The sequence below is a fragment of the Canis lupus genome, chromosome 19 (genome assembly GCF_048164855.1).
Source record: "Canis lupus baileyi chromosome 19, mCanLup2.hap1, whole genome shotgun sequence".
Lineage (NCBI taxonomy): Eukaryota > Metazoa > Chordata > Mammalia > Carnivora > Canidae > Canis > Canis lupus.
The window spans coordinates 8,603,957-8,624,886 of NC_132856.1; the positions used below are offsets into that span (position 1 = coordinate 8,603,957).

Here is a 20,930-nt window from a genome sequence, read left to right on the forward strand (position 1 = left end):
TGTTATAAATTAGTATTTTTTTTTAATTTTTTTTTTTATGATAGTCACACACAGAGAGAGAGAGAGAGAGAGAGAGAGGCAGAGACACAGGCAGAGGGAGAAGCAGGCTCCATGCACCAGGAGCCCGACGTGGGATTCGATCCCAGGTCTCCAGGATCGCGCCCTGGGCCAAAGGCAGGCGCCAAACCGCTGCGCCACCCAGGGATCCCTATAAATTAGTATTTTAATTGTAAACTCTGGAGCAGCCATCAAAAGCACCAACTGAAAAAAAAAATATATATAGTAAGAAAAAATAACAAGGGAATTAAAATGGAACATTGGAAAATATCTAACACAAAAAAGGTGGAATACAGAAAGAAAAAAGGCATAAGACACATAGAAACCAAAAAAAAAAAAAAACCCCAAAACAAACAAACAAGCAAAAATGCCAGATGTAAATTCTATTTTATCAGTAATTACATTAAATATAAATGAATTAAATGCTCCAACTGAAAAGGCAGACATTGTAGAATGGACAGATAAAACAAACAGCATCATCCAACTACATGCTGTCTACAAGAGATTCATTTTAGATTCAAAGACAGGAATAGGCTGTAAATTAAAGATTAGAAAAAGATATTCCATGCAGTTTAAGTTATGCATGATAAAAGTTCTGGAGATCTAATGTACAACATGGTGATGACAGTTAACTACACCATATTGCATACTTGAAATTTGCCAAGAGGACAGACCTCATACTAAACTTCTCAACAGGTATACCCACTCTCACAATGGTAACTCTTTAGAGTGATGGATATGTTAACTAGCTCAGTTGTGGTGATCATTTCAATATATATACACACACACAGCAAGTTGTATACCTTAAATATGTAAAATTTGTATATATTAATGATATTTCAAAAAAGCTGCCTAAAAAAGAGAAAGAATCCATGAAAACAGAAACCAAAAATCAGTTAAGTGGATAGGCTATAATAATATCAAACAAGGGATCCCTGGGTGGCACAGCGGTTTGGCGCCTGCCTTTGGCCCAGGGCGCGATCCTGGAGACCCGGGATCGAATCCCACGTCAGGCTCCCGGTGCATGGAGCCTGCTTCTCCCTCTGCCTATGTCTCTGCCTCTCTCTCTCTATGTGACTATCATAAATAAATAAAAATTAAAAAAAAAATAATAATAATATCAAACAAAATAGATTTTAAGACAAAAATTGTTACTAGGGATAAAGATCAATATATTAAAAAAGATAAAATAATTATAATTTTATGTGTACCTATCAATACAGCTCCAAAATACATTTTGCAAAAACTAATAGAATTGAAGGGAAAAATACATAATTACACAATAATAGTTGGAGACTTCAATACTACACTCTCAGTAATGGATAGAACAACTAAACAGAGATCATTGAGGAAACAAAAGACTTGAACAACACTATATAAACTGTATCCAGGATTAGTAGAATCCATATTCTTCTCAAAGAATGGAACATTCTCTAGGATATACATGTATTAGATGATAAAGTATGTCTTAGTAAGTGAAAAAAAGGTGAAATCATACAAATTATAGTCTCTGATCACAATAGAATGAAATTAGATACTAATAACAGAAAGAAATTTGGGAAGCTCACAAATAGATGGATATTTAAACAACACACTCCTAAAAGCAATGGATCAAATAAGAAATCACAAGAGAAATTAGAAAATACTTGGAGATGAACAAAAATAAACACGCATACACACATAACATACCAAAAGTTATGAAATGCATTGAAATACAGCACTCAGAGGGAAACTTATAGCTATAAATGCCTATATTGAAGAAGAGTGATTTCAAGTCAATAATCTAACTTTTCAACCTAAGAAAAAGCAAAAAAAGTGGACTACACACAAAGCAAGCTGGAAGAAGGAAATAATTGAGCAGAAATAAAATCTTTTCAGAAGACCAACAAACCTGACAAACCTTTACTTAGACTGACCAAAAATTAAAAGGAAAAGACTCAAATTACTAATATCAGGAATGAGAGAGGGGATATGACTGTCAATATTTCAGAAATAAAAATTATATGGAAGTACTACAAACAATGGTGTGCCAATACATTAGATGAACTAGATAAACATGGAAAATTTTTGAGAAAGACAAGTACTAAAACTGACTCTAAAAGAAATAGAAAATCTGAATAGATTCATGAAAAGTAAAGAGACTGAATTAGTAATCACAAACTTCCCACAAAGAAAAGCCCAAAAGCAGGTGGCTTTGCCGATGAATTTTACCAGATATTTAAAGAAGAATTAACCAATCTTTCACAAATCCCCCTGAACAATAGAAAAGAAGGAAACATGTTTCAATTCACTTTGAGATCACTATTATCTTGATACCAGAATCAGACAAAGACATCAGAGATAAAGAAAACAAAAGACTAATGTCCTTTATGAATATGAGTGCAAGTATCTTCATCTAAAATATTAGCAAACTGGGGTGCTCAGTAAGAGCAGCATGTGACTCTTGATCTTGGGATTGTGAGTTTGAGCCCCATGTTGGGCATAGAGATTACTTAAGGAAATTTAAAAAAATATTTTTTAATTAGCAAACTGAATCTCCAGCAACACATAGAAAGGATTATATACACCATAACAAAGTGAGATTTATCCCTGGAAAGCAAGGTTGGTTCAACATATGAAAATCAATGTAATACAACCTGTTAATAGAATAAAGAACAAAAACCACACCATCATCTAAATAGGCACAGAAAAAGCATTTGACAAAATCCAACACCCTTCCATGATAATAAAGAATAAACTAGTAATAGAAGAGAATTTCCTCAACTTGCTAAAGGGCATTAATAAACACCAATATTATATACTTAATGGTGAGAGACTGAAAGCTTTCCCATCAGGACTAAAACAAGGATTCCCACTTTTGCCACTTCTATTCAACATTGTATTGGAGGCTCTATAGAGTTAGGGTAATAGGCAAAAAAAAAAAAAAAAAGAAAGAAAGAAATAAAAGCATCTGTCTAGATTGGATTTGGCTTACAAAGGAAAAAATAAAACTATTTTCAGAAGACATCTTGTATGTGGAAAAGCCGAAGAAATCCACAAAACACTTAGAACAAAAAAGTACATCAAGTACTCCTACTCTTGAGTACAAGAGTACATTCTATTCTTGAAGGATATAAGAGCCATATACAAAAATCAATTGTATTTCTATACACCAGCAATGAATAATTCAAAGAAAAAATTAAGAAAACCACTCCATCTAGGGGTGCCTTGGTGGCTTGGTCAGTTGGGCATCTGATTCTTGATTTCAGCTGAGGTCATGATCTCAGGGTTATGGGACTGATCCTTGCATGGGGGCTCCACACTCAGGGGGAGTCTTCTTCTCTCCTTCTCCTTATTCCTCTCTCTTGCCCCTCCCCCTGCTCACAGTCTCTCTCTCTCTCTCAAATAAATCTTGAAAAGAAAACCACTCCATTTAACAGCATCCAAAAAAAAAAAAACAAACTAGGAATAAATTTAATCGAATAAGTGCAGTACATGTACACTGAAAACTACATTGAAAAAAGTAAAGAACTAAATAAATACAAAGTCATTCCAAGTTCATGGATTATATAACTTAATGTTGGTAAGATAGCAATATACTCCAAATTGATCTAATATTCAGTGCAATCTCAGCTGGCTTTTAGTAGGTGAGGACTGTGACAAGCTGATCCTAAAATTCATATGGAAACCTAAGAAATCCAGAATAGCCAAAACAATCTTGAAAAAGAATGAAGTTGGAGATCTCACATTTCATGATTCAAAAATTTAAAAAAAGACACAGTAATCAATACTAGATGGCACTAACATCAGGACAGACATACAGATCAATGGAATAGAATCCATTGTCAAATGGATTGTCAAAACCCTTAGGTTTTTGACAAGAATAACCAGATAATTTAATGGGATAAAAAAAAAAATACTCTTTTCATCAAACAGTATTGGAACAACTGAATATCTACAGGCCAAAGAATGAAGTTAAACACCACATCCAAAATATAAAAATTAACTGAAAATGAATTACAGATCTAAATGTAAGTGCTGAAACAGTTACACTCTTAGAAGAAATCAAAGTAAATCCTTATGAGCTTGGGTCAGACAACAGTTTCTTAGATGTGGCAACAAAACCATACTTAACCCCCTTACCATCCCTCCAAAAAAAAAAAAAAAGGATGTCATCAATATCAAAAACTACTATGCGTCAAAGGATACATCAAGAAAATGAAAAGATAAGCGACAAAAATAGGAGAAAATATTAGCAAATTAGGTATCTGATAAGGGTTTGGTATTCAGAATATATAAGGAATTCTTAAAACTTCTCAATAAAAAGCCAAGCCCACCACAAAAACAACAACAACAACAAAAAACCCCTCAAACAATTTAACAATGGACAAAGGAAGTGAATGGACATTCCCCCCAAAAAGACAGACAGATGACCAAAAAGCACATGAAGAGATGCTCAACATCATTGGTCACTGGGGAAATGCAAATCAAAACCACAATGAAATATCACTTCACACCCAGTAAGAAAGCTATAATAAAAAAGAGACAAAAACAAGCGTTGACAAGAAGATGGAGATTGAAATCCTCCTTCACTAATGGGAATTTAAAATGGTACAGCTGTTGTGGAAAACAGTTTGGCAATTTTATAAAATGTTAAACAGAGTTACCATATGACCCAATAATTATACTTCTAGGTATACACCCAGGAGAACTGAAAACATATGTTCACACAAAAACTTATACACAAATGTTTGTAGCAGCATTTTTCATAAAAGCTGCCAAGTGGAAACAACCCAAATAACCATCAGTTAATGAATGGATTAAAAAATGTGGTATATCCATACAATGTAGTATTTTTTAGTCTTAAAAAGAAATGGAGTACTGACACATGCTACATTATGGATGAACCTTGAAAGCATTATGTTAAATGAAAGAAGCTCTTTGCAAAAGGCTACATGTATGGCTCCACTTACATGAAATGTCTAGAATAGGAAAATCCATAGAGACAGATAGTAGATTAGTGCTTGCCAGGATCAGGGGGAAGCTGGGAATGGGGAATGACTACTAATGGGTACTGGGGGTCTGGAGCTTTTTTTTGGGGGGGGTGATGAAAATACTCTGTAATTTGATAGTGTGATGGTTGCACAAACTTGTAAATATACTTAAAAACCAAAGAATTGCACACATTAAAGTGATGAATTTTATGATACATGAACTGTGCTTTTTTTTAAAAAAAGATTTTACTTATTTATTTATGAGACAGAGAGAGAGAGAGAGAGAGAGAGAGAGGCAGAGACATAGGGAAAGGGATAAGTAGGTTCCCGGTGGGGAAGCCGATACAGGACTCTAACCCAGGACTCGATCCACGACCTGAGCCAAAGGCAGATAGATGCTCAACCACTGAGCCACCAGGTGTCCTGTGAATTATGCCTTAATTAAAAAAAAAAAAAAAAAGACCCATAATGAGCTGTTAGTATAAGGATCCAAGGTAGGCTGTCTATAAAGCAGCTTGGAATAATAAAAAACACTATCTGGAGGGAGGAATGGAGGAGTGGGCTGATGGACAGACAGACACACTTAATCTTCCCCATTAATCTGTGGATTGTTTCTTAAAAATGTGCCATTTCCAATTAGAATTGTTTGGAACTAAATAAGTACCAAGTCTAGTTTATCATCTTAAAAGAGTGACAATACTTTTGAAGATCCTTGGAAAGACAAACATATATAGTGAGGAGAAAGAGAAGAAAAGGGGTGGCTCAGTTGGTGAAGCATCGGTCTTCAGCTCAAGTCATGACCGCAGGATCCTAGAATTGAGCCCCTCGGCAGAGTCCCATCTCCCATTCTCTTAGTGGAGAATCTGCTTCTCCCTCTCCCTCCTGCTTCTGTGCTCACTCTCTCTCTTTCTTGCTCTATCTCAAATAAATAAAGTCTTCTAAAAAAAAGAAGAAAAAGGAAACTCTTAGAAGGTTTCACAACCTTCAAGTTTTGAGTAGTGGTAGATCAAAGAACTACTGAAGACCCTTTGTGGAAAAGCTATTTTTCTCTACCCCTGCCCCCCAAAATAAGCTAATCTACCGTAACTTTATCTAAATCTAAAATATCTCTCTTTTGGGGCACCTGGGTGGCTCAGCGGGTTGTCTGCCTTCAGCTCAGGGCACGGTCCCAGAGTCCCAGGATCGAGCCCCACTTCAGGCTCCCTGCTCAGCAAGGAGCCTGCTTCTCCCTCTCCTTTGCCTGCCACTTTACCTGCTTGTGCTAACAAATAAATAAAATCTTTAAAAATAAAACAGCTCTTTTTAATTCTATCATAACAACAAAATAAGGTTTTCTTAAATAATCTTACAAAATTGAGTTGCTTAATGAGCATGGTACTATAATGATCAAGGTACTTACAAATGGATGTTCTGACCAATTAATCTATCTTTTTAGACTTCCACTACTATGGCAGGTCATAAACCTGAGGGGGTTTTATTTTAAATACGATAGAAGTCCACAAGGAGGTGAATTGGAAAAATGCAAAGAAGAAGCGCTTTAAGAATGACTATAGCGGGGGCAGCCCCGGGGGGAGGGGGAGGAGCCTCAGCGGTTTAGCCCCGCCTTCATCGGAGGACAAGATCCTGGAGACCTGGGATTGAGTCCCACATCAGGCTCCCCGCATGGAGCCTGTTTCTCCCTCTGCATGTGTCTCTGCCTCTCTCTCTCTCTCTGTTTCTCTCTCTCTCATGAATAAAGTCTTAAAAAAAAGAAAAAAGTGACTATAGCCCGAGTCACTCAATACATTGTTTGAATATTTACAGAGCCTGCTCTAGGTTACAGGCTTCTTGGGAGAAATTCACTATGTTTCTGTATGAGAAATATCTTTTATTTTTTCCAATTTTTTTTTGTTGTGGTAAAATAAATACATAAAATCTACTTTCTTAAATATTTTTAAGTGTTCAGTTCAGTGACATTAAGTACATTAACAATGGTGTGCAACCATCCCCACTACCTTCCATCTCCAAAAGCCTCTTCATCTTGCAAAACTGAAACTCTACACCCCTTACATGCCAACTCACCATTCCCTTCCCCTCCCCAGCCCTGATAACCCCCCATTCTACTTTCTGCATCTAGAAATCTGACTATATACCTTATTTAGGATCATGTGTTGTCTTTTCGGGACTGGCTTATTCATTTAGCATAATGACCTCCAGGTTCCTCCATGAGGAAGTGTGTGTCAGAAAGCCCTTCCTTTGGAAGGTTGAATAATATTCTGTTATATGGATAGACACATTCTGTTTGCTGATTCTTCTATAGATGGACACTGGGTCCTTTCACTTTTAGCTATCGTGAATAATGCTACTATGAAGAGAAGTGTACAGGGGTGCTATCTTTTGTTAAGGAGATAATCAAATATTTATTGTAATGCACGATGCATGCAGAACTATTTTTACCCTTGTGATATTCATTCTTTGGTCTCAGGCTTGTTAATATCTGATGTTTTGTTGGTTTGTTTTTATTTTATCATTTCACTACTAATTTATACAACCAAGTTAGGGAGAAAGAACTGGACTATCTTATCTACTTAAGAATTAATAGTAATATGTAAAAGGAAGATTATTCATCCCAATTAAATACAAATAACTCACAGAGACAAATAAAAATCCTAGAAAATACATAAGTTAAAAGCATACATTAAGGGATCCCTGGGTGGCTCAGCAGTTTAGTGCTTGCCTTCGGCCTGGGTTATGATCCTGGAGTCCCAGGATCAAGTCCTGTGTCAGGCTCCCTGCATGGAGTCTGCTTCTCCATGTGTTTGTGTCTCTGCCTCTTTCGCTCTCTCCTGTGTCTCTCATGAATAAATAAATAAAATCTTAAAAAAAAAGTGTACATTAAGTAGAAGGTTTTTTTTAAAGATTTATTTAAAAATAAAAATTTATTTATTCATGAGAGATACAGAGATAGATAGAGAGAGAGAGAGGCAGAGACACAAGCAGAAGGACAACCAGGCTCCATGCAGGGAGCCCGGTGTGGGACTTGAACCCAGGACTCTGGGATCATGCCCTGAGCCAAAGGCAGATGCTCAACCACTGAGCCACCCAGGCATCCCTAGATGTTGGTTTCTTTTTTTTTTTTTTTAATTTTTTAAAATTTATTTATGATAGTCACACAGAGAGAGAGAGAGAGAGAGGCAGAGACATAGGCAGAAGGAGAAGCAGGCTCCATGCACCGGGAGCCCGACGTGGGACTCGATCCTGGGTCTCCAGGATCGTGCCCTGGGCCAAAGGCAGGCGCTAAACCGCTGCACCACCCAGGGATCCCCCTAGATGTTGGTTTCTTAAGTGATCTTTTATCCTTCATTATCTAAACAAAAGGAATCAGACAAGAATTTTCCCTACCTCTCCATATTCTCATCTGAACACAAACAAGCTGAAATACCCACCATCTTTAAAAATATAATGTTTTGGGGGATCCCTGGGTGGCTCACCAGTTTAGCATCTGCCTTCAGCCCAGGGCGTGATCTTGGAGTCCTAGGATTGAGTCCCACATCGGGCTCCCTGCATGGAGCCTGCTTCTCCCTCTGCCTGTGTCTCTGCCACTCTCTATCATGAATAAATAAATAAAATCTTTAAAAAATGTATAATCTTTCTTGATAATCTATTTGTCTTACTACCTTCCCCCAATGCCCTTAACAGTAAAAATATCCTTGAAAACTGCATCTATTTCATCCTATGACTAGGGGATAAGGAAGGCAAAGAGAAGGTACGATTGTATCTTTCTTGTATACGAATCTTTATTTTAAAATGGAATTTTTAGGGACAGAACTTTTCTTTCTCAGTCATTTCTCTAACCCAAATCATGTTTCTTCATGACTATAACAAACTGAAGATATTCTTCAAAGGATCAATTGGAGAATGGGGAATAAAAAAAAAAACACTTGAAACTTTAACAATGTACATCTCTCTAAAGCCATTCTTCAAAATAAGTCACAAAGCACAAAAACTACTGAGCCTTGGTCTGGGAGCACACATCAGAATCCCCTAGTGAGCTGGGCCACACCCCTAGTGCCTCATTAATTAAGTATAGGGTGGGGTCTAAGAATCTGCCTTTCTAGTGAGTTTCCAGAAGACACAGATGCTGTAGGTCTTAGGACCACATTTTTGGAAATGCTTCCCTTATCTAAGCAGGAGGACCTTCTCTTAGATTCAACCCATGAAGAAGCATGTATGTTCCCTTAACTTTAAAAACGCATCTTTAGCTGTCCCTCCTAAAAGAAATTACTGTGTGATATTGCTGTTTATTTAGCAGTTTAAGTCAATCCCTTTAATAAATTCTTTATGGTAAAAAGTTTTTAGATTCCCTGCACAGAGAGCCAGCTCTCATTAAGTAAATTATTACCCTGACTTTGTAATGTGTGAATTTTGGTTCAGTGACTTTCTTTTAATTTTGGAACTGAGAATTATACAAGCACATACTTGGCAGGAAAGGTCCATTGAGAAAAAACTAGGCATTTGATTATATTATTTTATATATTATTCTCTATCTCTATCTGCATGGCCCTTGATGTCACTGCCATAAACTAATGGCCATTGACTGGAAATAGCCCAGACACTGGTTTGGTTTAGTTTGATTCATGGAAAATTTGGGGAAAATATATGCTTGAATTAATACTAAGAATCAGATGCTTTGACTTTAAAATATAGATTTCCATTTACTCTTCAAATAAAGAAATAACAAGATATAGCAACTTTATTCCCAAATTTCCACAAGTCAGTGATCAATCAGAGTTGGATCCTCACTGCTCTTCAGAGAGAACTTGTGCTCTAGCAGGCCACAGTCCCCATTCATTTCCTCTCATCTTCAAACTAGTTCACTCCACTCATGTATTTATCGGCCTGCCCTGTAGGCTTCTGTATTCAGGTGCCCAGAATAAGAAGGAACACATAGTAGAATCTCAATTTCAAAAAATCTATATACACTGGCTTAAATTAAGTATGGTGTAAGTAAGTTCCTTTGGACTTGGTCCCTACGGCCTAAGGTTGTTGAGCTGTGTGATCTACCAGTAGGTCACCTCTACTCTTGTGTTAGAAACCTTCTAGCTAAAATGAGCATTCTCTAAAAAGCAATGTGTTAGTTTGAGACCCTTTAGTGTAGAGCTAAAAGAATAACGTAAATGATGGGTGAGCGAGAAAACACCTACAAGCATGTTTGTTAATCTTTTTGTCATGAAATAACACAGACATGAAATGTTATAGCTTAAAATACTGTAGAGTGTACTCCTGTATTACAATTGAGAACATCAGCACATTGGAAGTCCCCACAAAACGCACTTTACAATCACTACACCCCATCTACCTCTCTCAGATAAACACTGACTTGTATGATAACCACTTCCTTATTCTTCTTTTTTAATTCTTCCACCTAAATCTGCTTCCTGAACACCATCTCTTAGTTCTGTTGTATTTGAATGCTGAACTTAGGCATTTATTCCTTTGTATCTATCTAACCTTTAAAAATTCAATACTATGTTAGGGGCACCTGAGTGGCTCAGTTGGTTGAGCGTCCCACTCTTGGTTTTGGCTTGGGTCATGATCTGGGGGTCATGGGATTGAGCCACAAACACAAGCTCTGTGCTCAGTGGGGAGTCTTGAGATTTTTCTCCTTCTTGCTCTTCCCCTCCCCTCCTCATATGCATGTGTGCATGCACGCTCACTCTAATGAATAACAATCTTTTTAAAAAATTCAATACTATGTTGTTAAGATACAGGCTAATTGTGTTTTCTGTCTCCTCATGGTTGGCCTCAGCAGAGGCTTATCAATTTTAGAGATACTTCCACTACTTGGCTTTATCTTCTTTTTGCTCTTCTCTTTAGTTTCTACCTTTGGCTTGTTTGTATTTGTTGTGCTGCCTTTTCTGACTTCTTCAGATAAATATTTTCTCACTAGTTTCAGGTCTTTTTTTCATTTTAAGGCTATCCATTTTTCTATCAGGTTACTCCTTTACCTATATCCTGTAAATTTTTACATGGAATATTTATCACTCCTTTACAATGTTTCTTTCTTTCTTTTTTTTAAAGATTTTATTTATTTATTTATTCATGAGAGACAGAGAGAGAGAGAGAGAGAGAGAGAGAGAGAGAGACAGGCAGAGACACAGGCAGAGGGAGAAGCAGGCTCTACATAGGGAGCCTGATGTGGGACTCGATCCCAGGACTCCAGGATCACACCCTGAGCCAAAGCAGATGCCCAACTGCTGGGCACCCAGGCATCCCTAAAATATTTCTTAAATTCCATTATATCTTTCTTTAATTCATGACTTTAGGAGTGACACTTGAGTTTCCAAATAAATATATGGCAATGATTTTCCTAGTTATTGAGTTATTACTGATTTCTAGCATAATTACATTGGGTTAAAAGTATATATTCGGTATAGTTTCAGTCTTTGATATTGAGACTTGCTCATTAATTCAGGCTATGGAAAATTCTTATAAAATATCTGTGCTTGACAAGAATGTGTACCTCACAGTTTGGGGCAATGTGTTCATTAGAATAGGTTTTTTAATCATGTTGATCAGATTTTCAATTACCATCACTGACTTTTTTTTTGTATGCTTCTGTGAGAGAATGGAAAATATATATATTGGTATCTGCCCCTGGGTTTCAGAGCTCCTGAAACCCTTGTAATTTACTAAGTGATAAGAGCACTCTTACCTTACCTTTTATATTTCCCATCTTTTTGTATCTTCATGCTTCACTTTAAATATTGAAGTTTCTTCTAACCCATTTTTTTCAGGTCACTGATTTGCTCTTTGCTATGTCTGACAGCCTATAAAATGTTCACTTTGTTTTTGTATTCTAGTTGTAGAATTTGATTTTTTTTTTTAAACATCCAAAGCCACATTTTGGAGTTTTCAGTCTCTGCTTAAAATAAAGTTTGGCGCTTTTTCTTTTAATCCCGAAAATGTAGTATTTTACAGTGTGCTTCTGGTAAGTCTCATATTTAGAATCTCTGTGAGTCTATTTATGTTGTCTGTTGCTTCTGTTAGTTTTCATGTTTGGTGTCTTCTTTCTTTGTGTGCATGGTTACTTCTGATTGTGACTGGGTACTATAATTGAAAAATTATTTGTAGAAGTAATTTGAAGACTGGGATCATGATATTCTTTGATATGATTTCATTGCTTTTACCTGGCACCTGTGGGCATTAGCTACATGCAGTCATCTTAATCCAAGTAAACCTTAAAGTTTGTGGGCTATCAGATAATGCAAAAACAGAGCTGCAGCCAACGTGAGAGTTGATTTACTTCCAGTTACCATTACTCCTCAGTGTATCTCTTTAGGGAGTCCCAACTCAAAGGAGGGAGTGTTTTACCACGTTTCCTAAGCTTGACAATGCCCAGGCTACAGTTTTTAACCTTGAAAGGATACCACAGGTGAGCTCAGTTTCTCAACTTCCTTTTTTTTTTTTTTTTAATTTATTTATTTATTCAGAGAGAGTGAGAGAGAGGCAGAGACACAGGCAGAGGGAGAAGCAGGCTCCATACAGGAAGCCTGATGTGGGACTTGATCCCGGGTCTCCAGGATCACACCCCGGGCTGCAGGCGGCGCTAAACTGCTGCACCACTGGGGCTGCCCACAACTTCCTTTTCTTGATCAGTAAATGCCCATAAGACAAAAGAGGCACCATTGTTAGGCTCAGATTCTCTCTCAAGTCTCAACTTAATAATTCTTCACAATTTACTAGTTCTTTGATGTTTAAGAAGATTAAAAAATGATTTATCTAGTTTCTTTAGGTGATTTCAGTAAAACAGCTGGTTTGAATTATATGGCTTACCATGAGTTAAACTACTAATCTCTCAATATTCTTTTATGTATTATGTCCTTAGCACATGGCCTTACCTTGCCCACACCTGCCCCAAAGTGAAAACTCTATGGTATTCCTTGAAGAATTGTGACAGCTCTTCCTGGTGGCAATCTACCCATATAGTACAGAGGAACTATAAAAAACAAAGGTTCAAGTTACAGTTCCTATTTCCTCTGTGACTCTAAAAAAAAGATTTCTCTGCAAAATTGGGTGGGAAATACTTTCATGCATATCAGAAGATTAGATAGAGGAATGCAAAAGAGCTTGAAAAAGTCTACAAAACTAATTCTCTTTCTCTGCTCCACAGGTGAACCATTCATCCATGGCTCTGGTTTATTCATCATAGCAGGCCAGTCAGTGGTCAACTGAAATTTCAGGTCACTCATTAATGTCTGGCAACATTATACAAGACACAATATTCCAGGTCCAAATAAAGAGATACCTACTGTTATGTTGTCTATAATTTATTTTAAAATACTTCAGCATATGTAGAGTGTACATGGATGATGAGCACCATACACTCTCTACTTCCTAGGGGTAACTAGGTACCCTAATGAGTAATGCATCATCTGGGTGTGGTTGGTTCACATTTGAAGGACTAAGCAGAAGAGATCCAAACTCCCAAATCAGAGTGTATTAATTAGTTATAGTTACCTAAATCTACACTGGAGGGTTTTTCTAATGAGTATTATCGAGGGAGTGGGGCAATATTTTTTCTAATGAAAATAATAGTGCTCAAGATAGATGGGCTGGTTGGAAATATACCTTTACATATACATGTGGATTCTAAGAGTTGGACAAACCAGGAAGCCTACCACCCTTTGCAGTGGCACTCTGGGCCTAAGCTTCTGGTCCTAGGTCTGGACAGTTAACAGAAGAAGATTCCATCCTCATCCAACTGACAGGTTAGATATGTCCTTTAATAAGAATATGTTTGGATCTGTCTCTACTGAATATTTGATGTGAGATACATATGAAAAGGATGACGTTGGGCTTTTCTCAGTCTATAAGAACTGCTGAATGACCAGCTTTTGTGTCTGCTTGCTAATAAATATTCACATGTGTGACAAAATCTGGTCTGAGACTTGACTTTATTGTTACAAACCACATAGTAACAAGATAACCTGTAACCATAGGAAGCTACTGATTTCTACCAAAAAGATTAAAATGCATGTTAGTTTGTAACAATTGTGGCGCATCAAATTCCCGAAAAGGATCCTGTTGAGCAATAACCTCAAAGCAGGAGCATCATGCTGATCAAGCTAATGTACAGACTTGCCCTCCTGGACTATCCAAGAAAAAAGGCTGTTTCTCTTCAGTGGGAAAACCACAGGAAGCTACAGAGACAGCCTTGGGGTGTGGGTTTTGCTGGGCCTGGAAGCCTGCCAAAAATACCATCATTCTGTCTCTTGGCCCTTGGAATGCAATAATGCATTGCATTATTTTGGTTGTTGTTGTTTTTTAAAAATATATATAACTTTTCCCACTGACTGCCCCCAAACCACCTGGACTCCATATTTTATTCAAAATGATGTCATTTAAAGAGTATCTGTATTCAAAGGAATAGATAGATGGGAGGCAACTATCCTACTTCCTTAAATAAATCCAAACCAGAATCATTTTCATTTTCAAAACAGTACTGTCTTGGATTCTCAGCAGCTGCATGTCCCTACCTTCCAAATGTTTTTAAAAATATTTAAGCTGAGGGATGCCTGAGTGGCTCAGTGGTTGAGTGTCTGCCTCTGGCTCAGGGCATGATCCTGGGATCCAGGATCGAGTCCCACATTAGGTTCCTTGCAGGGAGCCTGCTTCTCCCTCTGCCTGTGTCTCTGCCTCTCTCTGTGTCTCTCATGAATAAATAAGTAAAATCTTTAAAAAAAAAAAATAAAGATATTTAAGCTGAAAATTAACCCAGTCAAATCAACTATGTTTGTCATAACAATTTTTTGAGGAAAAACTTTGAAACTCTCATTCCCACCCCCCCCCCACACCTGTGCTGGAGGGCACCTAGAAATTGCTCTAGTGCACACAGTTTTCCTGATGTCAGTCTGAAAATGTGACTGTAAGAAATACATTCTTCTGGGTCAGGATTCTCCTTTAAAAGGACAAGTCTCCCAAGGATAACCAGTTGGTTCACCATGGAGCTTAACCAATCAGTCCTCAAAACTGCTAAAAATGTCATTTATTTTTTTTGAAGATTTTTTAAAAAATTATTTATTATAAATATGCAGAACTTGATCCCCAGATCCTGGGATCATGCCCTGAGCCAAAGGCAAATGGATGTTCAACCACTGAGCCACCCAGGCGTCCTCCACTAAATTTAAAAAAAAATTTTTTTTATTGGAGTTTAATTTGTCAACATTTAGCATAACACCCAATGCTCATCCCGCCAATCCACTAAAAATTTTAAATGGAATCTTTCCACCCTCCACCCCCTAACTCTCCCAAGGACATTGGAATTCTATGAAAACTGAGTTATTTCTGCCACATCATTGCGAGATGCTTAATATGTATGTAAGTGAACTGAGGGTTGGAAATCTTGGGTTTCTGTGTCATTTCTCTGAGCCTAATGAGCTCTGGGCCTGATAGTTGGGGTAGCCCTTTTGCTAGACACTTCCTGGGAAGCTTGGAAAGGGCACCGAGAAGACATTCATAAAATGGTGAAGACAGAAACACTGCGGCATCTGATGAGATGAAGCCAAGCCAGTTGGTCCTCCCTGCTCATGTTGCTCTAACCACTTATAGCCACAATAAGACAAGACAAGATGCTTGAGGCTGGAGAAAGGCTTCTGAGGAGCAATGTGGGACAAGGGCAAGAACAACAGTACTGCCAGCAGCAGGCCTGGTGCTGCCACAGAACTACCACCCTGATTCTCTTATGCCCCTGCCCTCTGAGGGCACAGAGGAATTCAGAATTCAGAGGCAACATAACCAAGAAGTCTTCCCCAAGATTCATGCCAGCTCATCTAGAGTTGTGGGCCTGACACTAGTCAGATACATGCACAGAAATTTCACCAAATAAGAGGATTCATCTCCTCCCCTAGTGCACATTCCTGGGAACATTAAACCTCAGCTTCATTCTGGGTAACAATGAAACCCCTAAGTTAAATGCCTACTTGAAAAGCGAAAAGGAAGGAAAAAGACAAAATCTAATAACTTGTATATTAGTATTTGCTCACCTCTCGAGGCCATGCCCTTTTAAAAGAACTGCTCATCCTTTTTTGTTTCCTTCCCTTTTTAGCCTCTAAAGATAGAAAGATTTTTTGGCTGTAAATTACAAAGTGAGCCTTTCTGTGAAAGGAAATGGAAATGGCATCTGAGTTTTGCTTGTAAGAAGGAACAATTAAAAACATTTACCCGGGATCCTTGGGTGGCGCAGCGGTTTGGCGCCTGCCTTTGGCCCAGGGCGCGATCCTGGAGACCCGGGATCGAATCCCACATCGGGCTCCTGGTGCATGGAGCCTGCTTCTCCCTCTGCCTGTTGTGTCTCTGCCTCTCTCTCTCTCTGTATGACTATCATAAATAAATAAAAAAAAAATGTTTAAAAAAAAAAACAAAACAAAAAAAACAAAAAACATTTACCGTACTGAGGCACCTGGGTGACTTAGTTAAGCATTCGACTCCTGATTTAGGCTCCAGTGATCTCTGGGTCCTGTAGGGCCTCTGAGATCAGTACAGAGTCAGCTTGAGATGCTCTTCCTCTCCCTCTGCCCATCCCCCTGTGTGCACTTGTGCTTGGTCTCTCTCTCTCTCTCAAATAAAGAGAAAAACCACAAAACAAACAAACAAACAAAAAAACAACAAAAAAAAAACCATTTACAGTATCACCTATAGGACACTTGGCACACTTATAGGACACTTGGCACATGAGGTCTGATTTAATCTTCATTGCCACTAAAAAGGTTATCTTAACTGCTTTCCACCCAAGGGAGGCACAGAATGTTTGAGATACTTTTCATCGGTCACACAGCAGGCAGTGTTATCTCTAAAGCTAATGTCCATTTCTATGGCACAAACCATATTAAAATGTCTTGTTATCTCTCAGCCAGCTTGTAGCCAAAACGTTAGCATACTCTGACTTCCCTTCCAACTAGTAGTTTCACTTATTCAGATCCATAAACTGTTTGAAGCTCTTGCAGTTTTTTAATTCCTGAAGTTTTTCTTGCAAATTGCTTGTTCTCTTGATTCACAACACACAGCTTCAAATTACTTCTAGCCTTTCCAAAATTCAAACCCACCCTTCAAAGGTCAAGAACTTACCACTGCTGAGGCTATTAAGAGGAAAATATTTTGAGATCTGAAGCAATTTCCTAAGAATTGTCAACTGTTTTGTGTGAGTACAACAGAACTGAAACAAGCACACAGCCTCCCTCAGGGACACTGTGAAAGGGCCACTTCTTGGGACTTGCAGTCCTTTTGCACGAAGGGCGTCACAGGTCTCATTTTTCAGGTATTAAGGGCCTACTGAAATATTCTCAAAAACAAGCAGTAAGCAATTAGGTAAAGAATGGCAGATGTTAGGAAATAAAACTTACTCCTCTAGTAGAGCCAAGTGACGCGTGTTATGTTTTTGTTTTCTTCCTAACATGTTACTCTACTATTAAGTCAGTTTGTACTTGCTTATTTTTAAAAATCTGTTTGTACTATGATTGAAATCAAGTCTGTCAGGTCAAATTGAACTAAAAGGAAATCTAAATATGGGCCCATAAAGAGTGATGCTAAGCTCACGTCCCATGTTTGGGATATGCGAAAAGTATTAACGCAACAATGAATAACTTGCCTTAATTCTCACTTTTGTTACCATTTCCCCTTCAGAGTCCTTCATGAAAGAGCTGACAGGGAAATCTCAGGCACAACTAAGGACGGAGAGAAACCAAATTTTCTCTCCTGCCTTTACAAAGAACATAAAAATATGCATTCACATAGATTTCTATCTCAAGTTGGAGTGCTGACAAAGGTCTTCAAAGTATCCAAATGCTCTGGTGAATCCAGAGTCAACTACAAAGACATCAAGACTGTCTAGAGTCATGAGGACAGACAGATAAGTTCTGACTACAGGTCTTGGGACTATGCAACATACCCTTCAAAGCAGTCCTCATGGGAGGCTGGGCAGTGATCCCAGAGATACTGCCATTCCTCAAGACCCCGCTGGATATGCACTCATGTAGTTTCTACATGGTCCCTCGTATTTTTTTTTTTTTTTAAGATTTTACTTATTTACTCATGAGAGACACAGAGAGAGCGGCAGAGACACAGGCAGAGGGAGAAGCAGGCTCCATGCAGGGAGCCTGACGTGGGACTTGATCCCGGGTCTCCAGGATCACGCCCTGGGCTGAAGGTGGCACTAAACCGCTGAGCCACCCGGGCTGCCCAGTCCCTCTTATTTGAAAAAACTTGCTATGTCTGTTCTCCCACTGATTGTCTATATTTGGCATGCTTACAGCCATTTCAGGATCACAGGGAAGATATTTTGCAATTTTAGTCTGATGGCCATAAATTCAAGATGTCGAACTTTGGTGTATGCTTTAATCAGCCATTAGATATTCTAGAAAAGAAAAATAATGTAGTCTTTCCTTCCTTGTGAAGGAAAGAATCTTTAGTTTCTATGATGAAAAAATTACTTAAAACTAGGGAAGACGAGGGATGTCTGGCTGGCTCAGTTTGTAGAACATGCAACTCTTGATCCCGGGGTTATGAGTTTGAGCCCCATGTGCAGCACAGAATTTAAAATTTAAAAAAAAAAATTTTTTTTTTAAACTAGGGCAGGCCAGACACTACCATTTATCACTATCATCACACAAAATATTATGTAAGCAAGTTATAAGGACAGTACTTTAGGAATAGGATGTTCTCCAACAGTTCTTTCATATCTTCTATGGCAAAAAAAGGCTGTGGTGATAAGTTCTTTTAGAAATACCTGGACAGGATATTGGAAGGCCTTTTAGAAGAAATAAATTGGAGACTCTAAAAAAAATCCTGCAGGAGAGTAAGCAAAACCCTTCAAAGAATTCATTGCCAAAATGTGTCCTTTAATAAAATGTTAGGTCAACTCTGACGAATCCCAAAGGCTCCTTCTTTTAATATCCTCTGGAAGTGATCTTTCAACATAATAACAATCATCGAAAGCATCAACTAAAGCAAAGGAGACAGTAAAAGCTGAAAAAGAAGATCAGCTGGTAAATATTCAGAACACTGAAATGTAACATGCAGTAATTAGCTACCACTTACGGCATAATGATAAATCACACCTCTGCACTAATAGGCAAAGGGCATTCTGCTACTGAGTCTTAGCTACATACCACACTGTGAGTTCCTAGAGGACATAAACTATCTTATTTTTTCTTATCCTGTTTTGCTGTTCATTTATTCATCTACTAAATCGTGATTTTTTCCTACTATTCAAACTAAAAACTAGTTTACTATCATTTACTAAAACTAGTAAATGCTAAAAACTGGTTTTATCATTTACTAAAAACTAGTTTGCCTTCCAAGCTAGTACATTTCTTGAGTAAAGATGTTTAGATAATTCTGGGATAGCAAGTTGTTCAATCATGTCATATAATTTTACTATTTTGTCCAAAAGGATATCACTGGACACTTCAGAGGCTCTTATTTGCCTCTGTATCATTAAAAAATGTATCATAAATTAGAAGCTCTAATGTTTGTTCAAGTGAACTGCTATGACAATAGTGATTAAAATAAATTCACATAATATGTATCTGGGTGTTTTCAGTATTCAACTTAAAGAGTTATATGCTGTATACAAACTGTGTATGTATAAGTATGTACATTCATAAAAGATTTTCCAATTCAAGCTGATGGCTCCCTTATTTAAAAAACCCAGCAGTTACTACCATGATCCTCCCTCTCTTCCTTCTAAAGACAACACACATGTTATGAATATAAAAATATAAAATATAAATATAGGTTTTGTGTAAATAAAAATATAAGAAGGAACATGAGCAAAGGATAATTGCGGCTCTTTGTCCACTGGTAGCAGGGTCAGTATCTTCCCCATCCTAAATGTTAGTTGGGCCTAAAGAAATGGAATAGTTGATCAAGAGATTCTATAATTTCAGAGTCATAAAACAAAACCCAGTGGTAGATGAGTTCCTGAATCTCTCTTTACTACAGCTGAGGAAAATGAGTCCCCAGAGAGAGATGGCAACTTTCCAAAGCCATATAAGAGGTCATGGTAGGGCTGATTACAACACTCATTCCCCAGTGGCTCATACAGAACAGCTTGGGAATGGTATCAAAGAAAAACTCATAGAACAAGGGTGCTTTCCTAGGATCCACAGGAAGGTTTCAGGGACTTCATGAAACCACTGAAATTGTCTGCAAAACTGTGTGTGGCTTTGCGTCTTTTTCAGGGAAGCAGGGTCAGTCTAAACAAGGTCCAGGACTCAAAAATTTTAAGAACCACTCCGTCAAAGGATGGGCTTGGGTGAAGGAGAGGAGGAGAGGTTAAAAGTAAATGAAATTTATTCCAAACTAAAAGGAACACAGATTTTCAACACCCTGAAGATTATATTTGGGCTGGGCAGCCTGTGGAACCAGGTAAGAACACAGTTCTAAACTTTCTGGTGTGGATGGTAAAAGGATCCTGTAAGAAAAAAAGGTGTTCAAGCAAACTAGGCATGTCTTGGTAACCACAGGTGACAGGGAGAAGAATAAGCAGTACAAACTTAACTACCAATTAGGTGGTCTCAGAAAACCACTGGTCAAAAGTAACAGACAAGGCTCAGTTCTCTGGAATCAAGGGGAAGGTTTTGGCAGTTATCTGTCATGAGTCACGATGGAAGGTTTCTGCAGCTTCTCAAAACCAGGGCAGCCTTGACCTTCACTCAGGCCTCTCATTGTACCTACTTGTACAGTGAGCCTGGAAGGGGCTCCACACACCCCAGGTGACCTATTTAAATCACAGGGGTCTTTGTTTTCTTATTTCTGATGTCAACATCAGTCCCAGGAGTGGGCAAAGGCCTTGCTACTTGGTCACAGGGAACTGGATACACGTCAGTCATTGCAATTTCCCTGGGAAACAGAAAATATTTT

The 20,930-nt window shown here is 38.0% G+C and overlaps 1 protein-coding gene across 20 annotated transcripts in view; it reads right to left on the bottom strand.

The window, feature by feature from the left end:
- Positions 1–20,930, bottom strand: part of ATG7 (autophagy related 7) — a 244,616-nt gene that overhangs the window by 137,373 nt on the left and 86,313 nt on the right. Inside the window, exon 18 of one of the 20 annotated variants that reach the window (XM_072785124.1) lies at positions 18,884–19,031. The exons of the other annotated variants lie outside the window; for them this stretch is intronic. Coding sequence (XP_072641225.1) covers positions 19,008–19,031 — 24 coding nt within the window. The 3' untranslated portion in view covers positions 18,884–19,007. Of the gene's footprint in view, positions 1–18,883; positions 19,032–20,930 lie in introns of those variants that run through there. 20 annotated transcript variants of the gene reach the window in all.